Source organism: Pithys albifrons, chromosome 1 (assembly GCF_047495875.1).
Source record: "Pithys albifrons albifrons isolate INPA30051 chromosome 1, PitAlb_v1, whole genome shotgun sequence".
Taxonomy (NCBI): Eukaryota; Metazoa; Chordata; class Aves; order Passeriformes; family Thamnophilidae; genus Pithys; species Pithys albifrons.
In genome coordinates, this window is record NC_092458.1 from 34017887 (window position 1) to 34035571 (window position 17685).

General features: G+C 37.3%; 1 protein-coding gene across 1 annotated transcript in view; it reads right to left on the reverse strand.

Moving 5' to 3' along the window:
- IPO5 (importin 5) overlaps positions 1-17685 on the reverse strand; it is a 42265-nt gene that overhangs the window by 12649 nt on the left and 11931 nt on the right. Inside the window, exons 6-18 of the mRNA XM_071549241.1 lie at positions 16899-17003; positions 13727-13849; positions 13517-13637; positions 10516-10603; positions 6516-6622; positions 3986-4110; positions 3805-3894; positions 3541-3714; positions 3099-3317; positions 1819-1902; positions 894-1026; positions 681-802; positions 66-162 (exon numbers count right to left, since the gene is read on the reverse strand). Coding sequence (XP_071405342.1) covers positions 66-162; positions 681-802; positions 894-1026; positions 1819-1902; positions 3099-3317; positions 3541-3714; positions 3805-3894; positions 3986-4110; positions 6516-6622; positions 10516-10603; positions 13517-13637; positions 13727-13849; positions 16899-17003 — 1588 coding nt within the window. The remainder of the gene's footprint in view (positions 1-65; positions 163-680; positions 803-893; positions 1027-1818; positions 1903-3098; positions 3318-3540; positions 3715-3804; positions 3895-3985; positions 4111-6515; positions 6623-10515; positions 10604-13516; positions 13638-13726; positions 13850-16898; positions 17004-17685) is intronic.

A 17685-nucleotide genomic window follows, 5' to 3' on the forward strand; every position in this document is an offset into this window, starting at 1 on the left:
GCAAGCATGACTTTGATTCTTCTAAACTAAGTTTCTTCTCACAGCAGAATTTGTTAATAGGATATCATCATGAAAATAGAACTTCACCAAGGGAACCATCAGCTTTACAACTTGCTCTGTGTACTCAACGAATCCTTCTTTTAGCTCTTTTGCATAGCAAACCTGAAAAACAGAGCACAGAAATGCCTTCTTTAAAGGAAAATACTAATATTTTTCAACTATGTAATGGTGAGATCCTTAGAAGTGCAACATTTTTTTAGTTTATTTTAAAACATGCAATAACCCATCTACCTTCCCCCTCCACTGTAGTATTTTAAGAAAATCCAGACAGCAGCATGAGTTCTCACTCTTAGCACATGCATGTATTTCTTAAATCAAACTCAGAAACAGCAATATTTGCAAAAACAAACTACTTTTTTACATATCATATGCCTTAAAAGTTTTGCTAACAAAAGAAAACTGTCTGGTAATTTAAAAAATGGTAAGCTCTGAACTAAATAAACTACCTTTAATCAAGTAAGCCACATGCAACAAAGTGCCTGAAATCCAAATTTAGCAGTATCGCTCAAAAAACCCAACTACTTCATATGATACTACAAAGAATATTTTTGTTACAGATATTGGCTTCAGATTTGATTGACCAGCAACATATAGATCACCAACACTGTTCTATTACTTACCAGCATCTGGCATGCAGTTGCTTTTTCTTCAAGGCCTGCGGTTTTAATTCCAAAACTTTGCTGATCACCTATGCTTACGAATTCCCAACCATCATCATCACTCATATTCTCCATATCTTGTGCTGTTATACAGAAGGAAGGAAAAATAATGTACAAATGCTACAAAATCATTTATTTCAGTATTTTTTTTCAAGCAAAACATCTTAAACCTACTGTCTAAAAGAGCTACTTCAGGTTTAATGGATGCAGTCTTCATTAAAGGTCCCATGACAACAGGAAGGTACTGCTGAAATTCTTTTCCAAGAATTTTACACATTCTGGCCCATGCTGAGATCATGTAGGAAATCTAGAAAAGATAAGAAACTCAGAATTTTCATGTCCCACATTTTATTTTAATGCCTACTTTAAAAGGAAAACATGAAGGAAGAATATCATACAATAGGACTCTTAAAAAGAATTTAACAGCAGTGAGTAAAATTTATTTCAAAGAGAACTCATCCAATATGCAACCCATAGAAAAATGCATCTCCAAAAGACCTTTCCCAAGTCTTTCTTTCTAACAACACCTTGACAGTACCTCTGATCAAAGCTGTTATACATGTAAAAATGTGACAGTATAAGACAAACTTACAATGTGATCATGGATACCTTGAAAAGTTTCTTTCTGAAATAAATTATTTCCCAAACTTAAACAATACTACTGAGCCACATTCCTGAAAATGGCAAAAGAAGAGCAAAAAAGAGAATGCAGTATTGTGTTTTCAGAGGAATATTTATTTTCAGATGCACAAGACAAAATAGCCCTCTGCTCATCAGAACAGCTGTCTAACAAGTCTCGTTGAACTATTTATAAGAAGGTGACAGCAAGGGAATGAATCACACAATGCCAAACAAATACTACTAACAGGCAAGGCATGGTTACCCACATGCTCAGATTTCTTCAGCAAATCTAAGTCCTGTAAGTCTCACTTCCTAACCATGCTTCTGTGAAAGATTCTGGGGCCATCTCAATGTCAATTTTTGTAAGACAGGCTGGACAATTAGCATGAGTAGCTGGGGTGGGGGGCAGAAACATCACAAATAAAAGGAACGTTTCTAATACTAAGCAACGAGCTATAAAGACATGATTTTAACATACCTGTGGATCATCATCTTCTAGATCATTGAAGTCTGTCTGTGTTTTCAGTAACAGCTGCATTACATCTGATGCATCCTGCATAAACTAGATACAGGAAACAACCATATGTTTTTAAAGACAAATTAAGGTGGTAATTCTCAAGAGATTTAAAGGCTCACTCAAATTAAGTCCAACACTACTGAGACACAAGCTAAAGCTGGAAACAGACTGAAATGTGGATAAAAGTGAAAACAAGTTCTTTTTCTGGAAGGATCACCAAGTTGCTCATCTTAAGCTTTACTGTGCCTCTGGTTCTTATACTTTAAAAACAGAGGACTGCTAAAACAAAACACTACATAAATTACTAATACTCATCAATAAAAAAACTTTTAAAATATGACAACTCTAACTTACCCAGATATCCCCCTACTATAACGACTCCTTTATGGAACTGGGATAAGAGGTGACAGCATGAGCTACTTACTTATAAGGTAGTAACATTTTCAGTCACAGGAGAAGCCCCAGTTATGTTACCTTCTTTTCACTCTGCATACTCTTACTAGTTCTCCAAGAATAACTTATTAAATGTTATGTTCAAAATTTGACTGAAATTTAGTTGTGTGCAGGGCAGATTTACTGGCAGTCCATCTAAGTCAAAGGAACAGGCTGATAATTTGCAGTTTTATACTGCCTACCTCACATTATTCTACTTTGAAGTGTGACTTTGCTTTCTTCACTCAATCAAATCAAAATCCATAAACTATAATGCAACCTTGCTATCAGAAGATCATTTAGACTCTTCTATAGCATTTCACAGTTGTTTCTCCAATCTTTTGAAAGACATTTTAACAAACTTATCAAAAAAACTCCCTGCCAAATACATCAAGCCTCATGACAAACAAGTACCTCAAGTACTAGTATGAGCACATTTAAACTTTTACAGGCATGTGTATAAAAAACTATATGAAGTTTCCTTTGAACTAGATATTTTTTGCCCTTGATACTGCCTAAACGAGATGCTCCAGTATTTCTCTTAAGGCAAAAAATCCCAAAGGAAATAAAAATGCTTGCTTTCAATATTGCTCAGTGTGACAAAAATGACTTAACCTGTAGTAAGATTCTGTGAATCTGAACAGCAAGACAGTCACCTCAAGAATGAATGCAAAAAGACAAGCACAGAAGTCAGGAACAATACACAGCTATATGTTTAACAAGTGATTATACGAATTCAATGTTAACACCTCAAAATAACAAAGGCATTTTAAAATATATTTTGACCATTATTTAAAATCTAAACCTACCTTTTCTTTACCAACAGCAAGACCAATTAGGCTGATGCATTCAATAGTCTTTCCTCGTAAAAGTCTTAATTCCTTCTGAACAGCATTCTCAACAATGTGTTTCAAGGAGGGCATAAATAAATCATAGTAGGGAACAAACTTCTCCTCTACTGTATCTGCAACTGATGCAATTGAAGTCACAACTTGCTCCAAAACCAGTTTAGTGCCTTTCTGTATCAACTTGGAAAGAGGAAGAATAAAGTGTTATATTTTTAAAGCACAAATTTTACTTAAAAGCATGGCAAATGTAAAAATCTGCTCTTACATATATCCTAATTCTTGCCAGTTTAGATCAACACAGATAAGTATGTTGGCTCATTTCAGAGGTCTTAGTTCAGCTACACTTATTCTGCCTATGTGACAAGGTTACCTTCCATGAAATAACTTGTTTAGGGTATTATACCTCTTGTAATTTTATCACCATGATGGAATGAAGATGCTTCACTAGAGTATCCAAATATGGAATAAGCACTGACTTGGGACAGTCTTCAGTGAAGTTTATGAGTGCTGCAGCTGCATGGGCTTGAACACGCTGGCTGCCTTGATCCTCCATGGTTTGCAGAAGAGCTCCTATCACCTGAAAAAGAAACATTTCTTTTCAGAAAACAAGTTTCTGAAGGAGACATAATTTTATCACCTTTTTTTTCCTTACTATTCTACTACTTGCCTTCTCATGAAATTTCTTTTGAAAGACAGGTGCAAAGTCAGTTGCCATTTGCCCAATAGCATTACAAGCAGCGTATCTTACTCGTGGGTGCTGAAAAAGTATTTCCCTCAATTAGTTAACAAGTACTCAGGAGAGCGGAAAAAAGAAAACACTTCAAAAGAATTAAGAGAACTATACTCACAGGATCCTGAAGGAATAGCAAAACGAAATTAACTATCTCATTTAAAATTCCCTCCATCTGTTGGTGGCAACCTTCTCCAATGGCTGAGAGTGCCATCAAGCCAGCATACCTGTACTTCCAGTCAGCTAAAGAAGAGCAAAAATGAAGCGTTACTTACTCTGGAAACTAAAAAGCACCACAAAGACAAATCACCTTTATTTTGAGGGGGGTGAGGATACACGAAGAACAGGAAGTGTAGAGTCAAGAACAGGAGATGAAACCTACATCTACATGATTTGTTACTTTTCACTTTTCCTCATACATACTTCCAGAGATGCACAAAAACTGAGTGCCTAAACCAGGCCAAATCCAGAACTAGAAAAAAGAATTCTTAACTGCTGATTATGAGTATGTACATAGTACTAACAACTGGAAACTACATTTTAATTAAATGAACTAACCAAGGGAAACATCAGGATAGTATTTCTATTTCCCTTTCCCCCATCTCTTTTCTGTTTTAATAGCATCAGAACAGCCTATACCTTCCTTTTTAGATCAGGAGGAGAAAAAGATCTAGTGACTCAAACAACATCCAAATTTAAAACAAATAAATCACTGGTACTGAACTTTTCAGCAGTCCCCTCAAGACTGTGTAAGAACAGTAACATTTCATTTACGGATGTAAGACTTTCCCTGCCTCCAAGTCTTCTTAGTCTACTCTCAGTGCAGTGGGTATAGCTGAAATGAACCTTTCATGCCCTTCTCCTTTTTTTTAGGCAAGGGAAACATGTGAGAAACTCCAATTTCTTTTATTTATTTTTCACAAAAATCTTTCTCTATGCTAGAAACCATGGGGATTACAGGAGAGAAAACCAGAGGAAAAAACAGGTTTATCAAACAAACTCTGGAAAAGGCATGCAACAGAAGTTATTTCCCAAAATAATGCAGTGTTTCATTATTGCTGGCAATTTATTATATTCCTGGAATGAAGAACATCAGTTCAGTGCAGTGGAATCCTGACACTCAAGTTTCTGCCTAGCCAGGATGAGATGAAGTATCATCTTGACAGAAGGTACAACAGGAAAGAAGAAGTTAATTTTGTGCTATTTCTGTTCACTGGATGTTCCTAGTTAAGTCTACACCTCATTACTCTCAATGTATTACTGTTAGCATGCATTCCAAACTTGAAATTAATTAATCTACAAAATGAAACATAATCAACTTAGTATCATCTGGTCACCCAATCCAAAACAGAAGTTTTAAATTATCATCTCAATAAACATTTGTGAAAAAAACGTTGGGGATAGGAAAAGTTTGATTACTGAGAGTATTGACATTATTTTAATCTAAAGTTCTCCATCTTTCCCCCAAACCCCTACCACTGAGAGCCTCTGAACCGAACAGTATCTTTTGCATTTCCCTTCTCCAAAGATTGCTAATGGTTATGGAAAGCCCTGACCCAGCAGAAAGCATCAGGCACCCACTGTGTGACTCCTACCCTTCACAGGACTGAGGTCTCACAGCAGACTCCATACCTCTCTGTGTGTACTACAAAACTAGGCAGCTGTGAGCCTTGAAGCTATCAACACTTGAAGAGTCAGGTTAGCCTGTCCCCTTAATAAAACTGTCTTTAAAAAAAAAACAACAAAAAACCCCAACAAAAACCCCAAAAAACTTAATTCCAAATAGACTTTGTAAGTGTTTACACGTGTTATGTGCTACCTTGAGTAGCCCTCTCTTCCACATCTAATATGGTTAACAGTCTCTTCTGGGCTGGGTTTTAAACCATGGAGGCAAAAATCATACCTAGAACTTCTGCATTATCTTTTACTTCAAAGGTTCAAAGCACAAGTCAAGTGAAAGCGCATGAAAGCAATGCACAGCATTCTTTTGAGTAATTGCCTGAGCAAGCATTACAGGTATTTTAAGAGGAAAAGAAGCACACAAAGCAACTGATAAGAATATATGGAAACACCTCATGAAACAAATATTAAAAATCAGCATACTGAAAGACAGCCAGCCTACCAAAGACCTTTGTATTTTGGTCCATCAAGTTATAGGGAAAAAAGCCAATGCAACAAGTTTCCCTCTATGAACTGTAACATACTAAAATTCCATTTAAAAGAGGCAGTTCTGAAGAAGCAAAACCCATGAAGCTAAGAATAACAGGTGATGCTTCACCAAACTTAAGGTACTGTGAGTGACTGTATAGGAATTTAGATAGAATATTTTAAAGTAAAAAGCCCTCAAATCCTCCCTTATTTATATGTAATTCCCAGGCTGCGTGTTTTAAAAAAGTGTAGTGTTTTGGTTTTGACATTTCTGTTCAGCTGTTCATGTTGCAGAAAAAAATGCACTGTATGTAAGCTTCATAAATCACAGGCCTTAGTCTGTATAAACTTCCAAGTTCACAGCATTTACAGCTTTTGCTGCTGACATCAAAAGTGGAAACATATAAAAAGATCAAGTGGCTAAACATGAAGATTTAAGAGGTATCAGAGTTCCTGGAAAGCACAGAATTGTTAAAAAAAAAGAAAAGGTAGTTACTTACGATTCTGAAGCATTTGCATAATATGTTCTTTAATCATGGGCAAAACAAGTTTCCCTCCAAGGCCACATGCTATCCTGTCCAGTGCACTCTCACCAGCCACTGCATTGCTAAATATGATTTACAGAAATATCAGTGGTTTAATACTGACAATAAAACAAAGCAGTTCAACAGGGCACACAAGTACCCCTCCCCACAGTTCCAGCCTTCAACCTTCTGCCATCTAAATACATGAGCATTCTAAAGTAAATAAACCATACCCAAATCTAAGAACACACACAAGCCAGTCACAAAATAGTTATTTACTATTCAACGAAACATTTATTATCTGCAGCCCTTTGATTAAGATTACTACCAGAGAAACTTGAGCACTAGCAGTGAAGGTACAGACTGAATTTTGCAGCAGTTACACATACCTAAAAAGACAAAACTAAATTTGCAATGAATGGAGAAATAGTACTAGCCATCACCTTTCTGTCATGAGAACACAAACGAGTTCAGACTTGCTGAAGAAGAATAATTCAAATTTTGGCACACAGAAGACCTTTCTTGCATGGCTGCAGCACCTTTACTCTATTAGCATGTTCTCTTGTTAATGACTCAGGGAGAAAACACTCAGTCCAGGTGAGGAATTTGTGATTCTCTGATACAGAACTGAGAATAGCCAACCATTATCTGTGTAAAGTGATTTGTTCCATCCAGGATAATTATGCCCTACAGGAAAGCAAGAAAGTTTCCAGGACACAGATAACTACTGTCACATTCTGGGTATGGCTAGCACTGTAATAGCTCAGGGTTATTACAGTCCATCCTAAACACCCAGGATGATGAAAAAGCTGAGTAATGGTTCAGAAAGGGATGAATCTCCTTGTTCTTCACCGTACCAGTCAGCTACGTAAGAAACAGAGGTCTTCAAATTATTATGTTTGAAGCTTCGAGTCTCATTACAAATCATAGTGTAGAGACTCAAATACTGTGAACAAAGGTATTTGCAAAAAGATATTGACAGTATTGTATTTGTTCTTCAGATTAATCACGTTCAAATAAACAGACACATCACCAGCAGGACAGTGGTGCATAGGCACACAGGTTTAAACTGGAGTCAACTCACTAGGAGTTCACAGCAGCTTTCATCTGAAATTACATTCATTGAGCTCTTTTTTCCCACTATTAATTCACACATTCAATTAGAGGAAATAAAGATAGTTTATCTACAAAAAATAAATGACCACACATCTTCCTGCAATGTTTGCAAAGGCTTTGCCAAGAGAAGAGGAAGTCAAATTAACCTTTTTCTCCTTTAAAATTTTACTGCTCTATGAAGTCAGAGCAACAGCTGGAAATGCTAAAATATTCCCTGCTGCTTTTGTGTAGGCTGACTCACATCCCCCTTAATCAGATCCGAACACACCATAACTAGGGTGCAGCCTGATGATCATTAGCCTGTTTCTGTGACTGCACAAAAATTCCAGTCTTCTTCTGAATCTACAAAGACTAAGCACCAGAAGACATTGGCATGCACATCAGCCACTGAGCTCTCCACGAAGGTGAACTTCAATGGCGGGAAACACAGTGGCACTGTGAGTGACCCTGCTAAAAGAAAAAACTAACACTGCACATACAATCACCAGTGACCAACTGATGTCCACTGTTTTATGTCTAAGCCTCAAGCTCTCTTATTCCTCTGAGGCCCAAAGGAAGCTGAGGTTGCTGAGCTTCTTTTCTGATCTTTGCTCGCTCTAAATGTGACTTCTAACTGAGAAAAGGAAAATTTTCATTCCAAAATCCATAGGCAGTTAATCTGTGTTTAGAAGAACAAAGTTACTCTGTTGACAATAAAGAGAAAAAGGCATGCCTCAAGTGGATGATTCAATGTACTTACTAAGCTGTCTAAAGCAAACCATCTGAATAAATTTCCACACCCTGAAAGGCTTGATAAGGATTTAAACTTTAATATTCTGTTTCTCTTTGAAATTCAACTGATTGAAAAGATACAAATACTTAAACTGAATGCAGTGGTGATTTCTGACAATTCTACCTGTACAGCAAAATTTCAACATTGAGGAAACAAATAATTTAAAATAGTATGGTCTACTACGTGAGGGAGGGAATGAAAGGACAGCTTACTTTCACAATCAAAGATAATCCCATCCAATGGGATGAAGTTCAACAAGGCCAAGTGCTGGGTCCTGCACTTTGGCCACAACAATCCCATGCAGCGCTACAGGCTGGAGACAGAGTGGCTGGAGAGCAGCCAGGCAGAAAGGGACCTTGGAGTATTAATTGACAGGAAGCTCAACATGAGTCAACAGTGTGCCCAGGTGGCCAAGAAGGCCAATGGGATCCTGGCCTGTATCAAAAATAGTGTGGCCAGCAGGACCAGGGAAGTGATCCTTCCCCTGTACTCTGCATTGGTGAGGCCACACCTTGAGTGTTGTGTTCAGTTCTGGGCCCCTCAGTTCAGAAAGGATATTGAGATGCTGGAGCGGGTCCAGAGAAGAGCAACAAGGCTGGTGAAGGGACTGCAGCACAAGTCCTATGGGGAGAGGCTGAGGGAGCTGGGGTTGTTTAGCCTGGAGAAGAGGAGGCTCAGAGGTGACCTCATCACTGTCTATAACTACCTGAAAGGGAAGTTCTAGCCAGGTGAGGGCTGGTCTCTTCTCCCAGGCACTCAGCAATAGGACAAGGGGGCACGGGCTTAAGCTCTGCCGGGGGAAATTTAAGTTGGATATCAGAAAAAAATTTTTTACAGAGAGAGTAATCAGGCATTGGAATGGGCTGCCCAGAGAGGTGGTGGATTCACCATCCCTGGAGATTTTTAAACACAGATTGGACGTGGCGCTGAGTGCCATGGTCTAGTAAATGAACTAGAGTTGGACCAAGGGTTGGACTCGATGATCTTGGAGGTCTTTTCCAACCCAATCGATTCTATGATTCTATGATTCTATAACTGAAAAAGTCTCCAAGCCAGGCCAACATTAAAGTGGTTCTTCCACAAATTCCTATTCCTACTGCCATCAGTTCTGCACGTGTCTTTTTAAGCCTGATATCTAGTAGAAGTTACTATACAGTTCAGGGTAAACCAAGATCTCTTCTATTGCCCATTTTCCTATGAAGATCTCTAAGTGTTCTGTGACAAATTGTCTCAAAACACTAATTACATCTGAGTCTGGAAGGAGATGGCAGATACGTCAAAGAGTGTCTAGACTGGTAAATGAACATTGGTGTCTTTACAGAAATGTGGAGATAGTTATCTCCAAAACTATTTCTGCCTGCTTCTGCTGCACTCTAACTGTAGTTGGACAAGAGCAAATGTAACAGGACAAACCACTGTTATTCTAGTAAAAAGTTGGAGCAAGCGACAAAGCATGTAGGAATAAATGAATCAGAATGACTGGACATCTTCATGTCTTTTTCACCTAAAACACAACATGACAAGCTACTGCTGGCCATACAAAGGGGTTTAAAATAATGACAAAATTTACTATTTCTGAGCTAGATGAAATCCAGCAGGGAATTCCATGGTGCATGATGACCTTATTCCAAAGACAGGCAGCTTCTTTCTCTAACAACACCTCCTTTCCAAGGGCATAGATACAGAAAAATATGAAGAGATTGACTGTAGATGATTAAACAGGTCAGTATGCTTCAGTTTTGTTTCCAGCTAACTTCAGATTAGCCCTCAGAAGGCACTGATTTCTGAACCAAGTAACATAAATGACAGAAGGAACTGAAGTTTGAAAAGCTGAAACAGTACAAAACAGCAGATAAAAGAATATGCAACTTGTCAAATTACAGCAATTTTTGAAAACTGACGTAGTTTACTTCCTTGCTGAACAGCACCTAAAGTAACCTACTTATAAGCTGCTCATGACTGAGGGGAAAAAACTAGTCATTTGAGTAAAGAAAAAATAATGCACAGCAGTCCTTTGCATTCCGCTCTTAAAACCTGCCTTTAGTCACAGTCTTGATAATATATTGAAACAATTACTTTCATAATTACCTGTCATAATCATCATCTGTAAGCTCATCTGCATTTGCCCAATCTTCATCTTCTTCCAAGTCAACCATCATGGCTAACATCTGAGGAACTGAAAAAAAAGTTTCAAACTCAGGCTGTCTTCTTAAAATAGATTCTCAAGAAACAAGCATGAATTTTAAGTTTTCTCTTTCCAAAAAATTTTTGAAGAAAACTAACTCATCTTCCAGTAGCAGATGGCCAAGTCTGTCAAGCTGCATCAGCCAACAATTGAGAATAGATTGTCAGAAAAGTGTTTCCAGAACATTCAAATCCAGAATAAAAAACATTTGAGTGTATTTCTTACCATGATTCATACTGCAATGCAAGATTCTTTGTAAGGATTATGACAAGCAAACTCCTCAATAAAATCTATGTTCTTGAAAGAGTTAAAAATAGTATTACGTGCTTTAAGAACTCAGATACACTTCACTAGTACTGCTGAAACTCTGACATCATCCGTAGAATATTTATTGATGAAAGATACTATTAGTTATGAAACAGTAATACTGAACCCTTAAGTTTTATTACCATGATAGATTTTGGTAACTATATATACAGTGGTCACTTAGGAATAAAGCCTTACTCTTAGAAAAAGCAACAATTTAGAATTTGAGATTTCTTTTTTCCCTATTTAATAACATTTTTGTTTCACATCATGAACATATTTTGTCCATAATAATCCACCATTTTCTACTTCTACATCTGTAGATTGATGCTGTCTACTCTTCTCAGTCTTTACAGAGACTATTACACAATCTCCATCACAACATTAAACAACTATGCAATAAACATTACCTATTTTTCTGAGTTCTCACAGTGGAAAGGAATGCAGTGATTTGTCTAAGTCTGCCAGTTCCTGTGCCCTTCAGGAGCACAAAGGGTGAAAAGTCTACTTTGCACTTTCAGAGCAAAGTAAGTTGCTCTTGACTTTGTAATACACACTAACCACTCAGATCTGTTGCTTGAATTCAACATCATTTATGCCAAGAGTTTCACTTTGACCTGGAAACAAAAGTTTATAGTCAAATACTCAACCTCCAGCCTTTAAGAATCTTTTCAGGACAGCCTACCTCACATCTTGAAAACACCCATAGCTAACAGTCATTTACAGCAACCAAACTGAAAAACTGGCAGGCACACAGTAACTGTCCCTGCTGCTAATGAGATTTACTGGAACCCATCAAGGATCCTGCAACTGGTGAATTCCATAATATACTTACACTATTGTAATCTACCATAGAGGCACCACCCTAAAGTAAATTCTCCAACACACATCTGGACAGATGAGAAGCTTCTAGTCAATAAATGACAGAAGTAAATACTGCTCATGACAGCACTGTGGGGCAAGTATCAAGAAAAGATCAAACTATGAATTGATTTGCTTGATATGCCTATGTATTTTCAGACAGACTATGCCACATCTGCAAAAACTTTCAGAGGGCTTTTATCTATGTATCAAGATAACTTAATGACAATCTGAACTCTCTAGCATGATGCCCACATGTCAGAATTTTATATACCCTTACTAAACCTCAAAAAACCCCTTGAGTATTAAAGCCCAGAAGCTTTTCAGACACAGACACACATAAGCACACACGTGAGAAAGATGTATCATCACAGCACCTACGCAATATGGAAGACAAACATCATCTGCCACAAATGCTGTGCAGTTCCCAAAACTGATTTCAGTGCCTGTTGCTGCTAACAAGCAAGGTTGAAAACAAACTGTCATCCAAAGCACTCTGGCCATTGTTATATCTAGAACCTGCAGTATCTTGTTTCTTCTTGATGTTTAATATGACTGTGGTTGCCAGTAAAAGTTCCCTTACAGTGCTTTATCTTAATACAAGTATTTCATTCCTAAACACCAACCAGCAACCCAGTAAAAGCAATACATTCTGAAGAGGTGTGAGGTGCTTCTCCACTATGCTGCCCAACCAGATAAGAAACTTGTAATAATGTGGAGTCAGCATGTGTCAAGCATTAATACTTCCAACAACAAGCTACAGGACAGAGTGAAAATACACTGTTCTGAAGATTTTCAGATTTTGAAATATATTCTAAAAGAACATATTCTTAAAAGAACTATTCTACTAGTCAACAAAATTTCACAACAATAGTTTAAACACTTAAGCCAAGCAGATCCAGTGTACAATGTTTTCTAGAAGTTTCATGATTATCTTAGTGACACCCATATACACAGCTTTCCCCAGCCTGAGCACACACACAAAAAGGTTGCCTTTTATGCAAGTTTCAGAAAACAAGCAAGAATCTAGACAAACAGAAGTGTGACAGAGAGGGAAAAGCAGGCTACACTGCTGTGCCCGTGCCAGGATCTAGTCACACAGGGTTTAAAAAGCAGTGCCACTGCATATAGCATTGCTGCTGAGGCTGTCCAGAAGACATTTATTTTTAACATTTCAAATAATAATGCATGATTTAAAAAGTGCCTCTTCAAAGAATTTACAATCTACATGCTAAACAGACTAATTAGATTATTTCTATGTATTTATCCAAGCATCTGATTTTTAATTCACAGCTTTAACTCAACACTGACGCTCAACATGCACACTGAACTCCTTCAGTCTTCAGCTGCCAGCACCACAGAGTATCTGGCCTACATTCCAAACTTCAAACGTAGAACTTCAGCACTAAATGTATCAACCCTTTCTTTTTTTACAGTAAAATTTCCAAAGCCAGCATAAAAGCATGAAAGTAGTATTTTCCTTGGAAACAACTAATAAGGCACAACTGTATTTTTATTCAAATTTTTGGTGCTCCATAAGCAACCATAAGATTAATTTATGAAGAGTCATAATAGGAAGGAGTTTCCTCCATTAGGTAACATTGAAGTGAATTTTCTTCAGTTATCAGCACTGGCAAACTCTCAGTTAGACATGGTTCTGCCACAGACCACCTGTAAAGTCAATTTAATATTGTCAAGGACAACTGTTTCAACAAAGAAAATGAGTAAAATACTTACTGGCTTGTGCAATAATATTTGTATGCCTCCTCAGCATAGCAGCAGCAGTTTCTGATAAAGCCACAATTACTTCAAGAGCCAACTGACGCTGCATGTTACTGAGACTGGTATCTGCACATAACTACAACCCAGAAGATTAGAGCAAATCATTAGAACAGAAGTTTTAGGATGGAAAAACTGTTTTTTTTAAAAAAACATTCCTAGCTTTACCTTCAGAGTTAGTTGCAACGTAGCTTCTAAATGTGGTCGTAAATACTTAGGAACAGAATCTGCAATTTCTACAAGGGATTTCAAAACAGAATCATCATTTTGGTAGCAGGAATCATTTATAGCCTATAAAAAGATGGAGATAAGATTAATAAAAACAAACAGCAATATGAATGGCACCATTGTTATAGAAGGAATTTGATTAATTGCACTCTTGTCTCTCTGAACAGTCTCATTTAGCATTAGTAGCTAAGTAGTCAAAGCAACAAGAACTGAGGAGAGTAAACTTTTTGATTAAACTAATGCTGCTAGCAAAGACCTAGCTGATTCCAGCAGATACAAGCTAAATGAAGAAGAAAAGGGCCAAGGAGACAATTCTAAGAGAATGAAGTAACTTCAGAAGAAAGCCAGCCCAGCAACAGGGAAAACCAGTAAGAAATCAAGAGACCAACAAGAAATCAAGTGGTTGGGGATTAGATGACATGGTACAGGTATAATTGAGAGGCGTCAGTTGGGGTAGAGGTCCCTATATGAAGGCACCCAGATTGAGCTGTAACCTGAGAACTAATAAAAGAATAACTAACTTGAAGCCTTCACTCAACTTTGTATTTTCAGCAGGACTCCAGAGTCAGGCCCTGCTATGGTGGTCTGCATGCATAAAGCCGTAACAAGTACTATGCAGGGTCCAAAACTACAAGTTTTCTACAAGTAGGTTATGGCTCACAATGTTCAAATCTAACACTGTAGACACTCTATACTTATAAACACCAGGAATCTCAAGATTCAGCTCTGGAGAGCGACTAAATTAAAGCAGATCTTTCAGCCTTCAGTCACAGGACACAGTAAAGAAAAAAAGAAATCAAGCTTTTTACAACTGTCTTTCCTAACTCATAGCCACATTCTGGTTAAGTAATTTAAAACTTAATTTTAACTGATCAGGTTGATATTTTAGTGCCAAAACCGAACAGTTATTCAATGGTGTTCAAATCTAGGAGCACAACATGAAAACCCAAAGCTCCAAAGGAAAAACAGTCTTTAAACACAATTCCTGGGTTTTGAAAGGAATTTTCATTAGCAAAGTATCTGATGTCTTCCTAACGTAGAAACATTTTTTGAAGTGAATAGTTATGTGTTTTTCAATACTTAAGTCTAAAATCCACCATTTTTTATAAGTCCACTTAACCAGCCCACACTGTTAACACAGAAGCAGCATCTTCTAGTACCAGAAATGTTCTGAAAGAAAAGAGCTTTCATGGTTAAGTCCTTTTGGGCTAATAGATACCACTCATCCTCTGATTCTGCCAAAGAATAATGTAATATTAACTGGAAGGTTCTGTAAAACTGTATTTTATACCCATTGCAACTCTGGCAGTTTTTTAAAGCAAATCCAAGTCTCTGAAGAAAGAAATTGGAAGTGTACAGTGAGCCTAAGAAGGCAGAGGGGCACTTTTATGTAGTATCGAACGACAACCACCACCACCACAAAGTCAGTTCAGTTCTATCTGCTTTCGCCTCAACTGCAAAATGAAGCTCTTGGATAAATGTTTCAACTTAGTTCTGAAAGTTCAACTTCCAGCATAACCACTATAGCTTTTGTACTGAAAGAACTGATTTGCTAAGTCAGAATTTTCTTTTTAGTTTTTTTACCACACCAGTGTTTGAACAAAATGAACTTCAACAGCAACAAAAAAAGCATCCAACTGTCTCCAAAGGTCACTCACCACTATTCTAACACATCCCTATTTATAAACTCAGATCTTCATATCCATCTTATGTTACCACAGCCAGAAAACGTAGTCCTTCTTGCAGTAAGTGCTTTAAAAAGACAGATTTCATAGCATAGCTCTGTGCTCCGTATTTGCAAAAATAAAGCTTGAAAATGCAAGCCAACAGCATGTACTTTTACAGTCTAAAACAGTAGCACTGAAAGTTATATCACACAAAGCGGACTATGAGTCTGAAGTCTAAAAACAGCATTCAATTTAATTGCTGAACATCAAGACAAATGGCATGCCCACCCCAAATCCTGCCTCACTCACACAGTACTATGTAGCCAAGGTCCTCTCAGCCAATGACAACTTTTAAGTAACACAATTGTTATTGACAAAGTCACAGACAGGGACTAACCACCAAATAGTGACCTCAGTATCAAAACATTTATCTTATACGTGTCATAACCCATTTTCAAATTCAGTTGATTTAAATTAATTCCTCTCAGTTTCCATTTAAGATCAAGCAGAATTACATCAGTTGCAGGTGCCACTAAAGTTGGCACAATTTTTCTTCAGCTTGCCACAAAGCACAAAGTTTACAGTTCACACTGTCAACAGGAACCTGCTGTTCTGACTGTAACAAGAAGTCAGTCTTTAAACTAATTTTAGCCTAATTTAAAATCATGAGAAGTGATTTTAAAGAGCACTTGAAGTGAACACTCCGACTGTTATCACAGGCACCCAGTTACTTCCACTTTTTCTTGATATAGAAAGGGAACTGTATTGTGAAATTGTCATCCTTTAGAGCTCAAACCTTTTCTGTCTCTGGTTGGGTTTACAGTAGGCTTCTCCCTTCAAAGTAAACAACCTTATATTAGAATTTCAACTTTTGCTCAAATTCATCCATCCAAACATTTAACCCAGACTCAGCAAGTGTATGAAGCTTAAAAAGGCACTTTGTTTGCTATTTCATAATTTGTCAAACAGTAAAGATCATTTGTAAAGACTGTTGTTCCCAGTCTGAGAATCTATGCTCAGCTTTCCTCCAAAGTGAAGAGATACAGACTATGATGGGTCCATAAATCCCCCAATCACTGCTTACTTGAAGTCTTAGTGTAGCCCATGTTTCAGTACCATGGTTAACTTAAAACCTTTATGATTTTGACTTAAAATACCTTACAATTTAACCTCATTTATCCAGGTAACACTGCATAAGCTAATCAGTTTTGAACTATGTTCCTTAAAACCCTATCAAGTATCTTGTATTTGCAACATTTCTCATCAGTCTCCGCTGTATCTTGCTGGTGCTGGTGACTGATGTCTGGTTAACAGAGACACAGTTAACATGGGTCTCAGCAAAAATTCAAATGCTACACAAAACTGCAGACCAGTAATTTATGTTTGGATATAGTCAATATATAGACAGTAATGGTACATCAAGTGTTACTTGTTTGGTTTCTTACCTGTAAGATTCCAGGTAGTAAGTCTGCAAAATGTTTAAGAAGGGGAGCATTGTGCTCATTAGCAAGAACAAATGCAGCTGCAGCTCTAGCAGACAGAGTCTTGGTCTAGAAGGCAGGATTGGAGAAAGAAAAGTGAAACACTGGTAATGAAGCATGCCTTTAACTTTTATATGAGACTTGTTTATGAGACTATATTTTGTATTATTTCCCTTTCACATTTTCCTAATAGATTAGCAATTAGTTTTTAATACGGGATTTTATATCTTACTTCAAATTAAGGTAAGCAATAATGAAGACATTCAGCATCTTTGTCCTCCCTGATATAAAAAGTTCATTATGAGGTGGCAAGTATTCCCTAGTTCTGTTTTGGTAGCTTTTGATTAGTGAAAGAAAAAAGAAAAAAAACCTATTGTCGTCAACTTCCATCCCAACTTCAAATCTGCATGCAAGTGTCACAGTCTCATTTTTCAGGAAGTTTGATCTAAGTGTTTGAGACATGCTTCTTTAAAGGCATGACTTGTGGTACTTTAGAAAATGTTACTCAGTTGACTTTCAAAGGTCAGAAAAAGTAATTGAGGGGGAGCAGCAAACTGAACCCATACACCACAGCAGGGTTTCCCATCCTTGCCCAGCATTTTCCACAACAAGAGAAACATTTTCAGAGTACAATTCTTTGTACAAATCAATAAATCACAAGCGCTGCAGAAAAGCAATGCTTGCTAACATGCCCTTACAGCAAAACATGCAAAAATAGTTCAAGGAGCTGTTGTATATTCAGAGTTTTGAG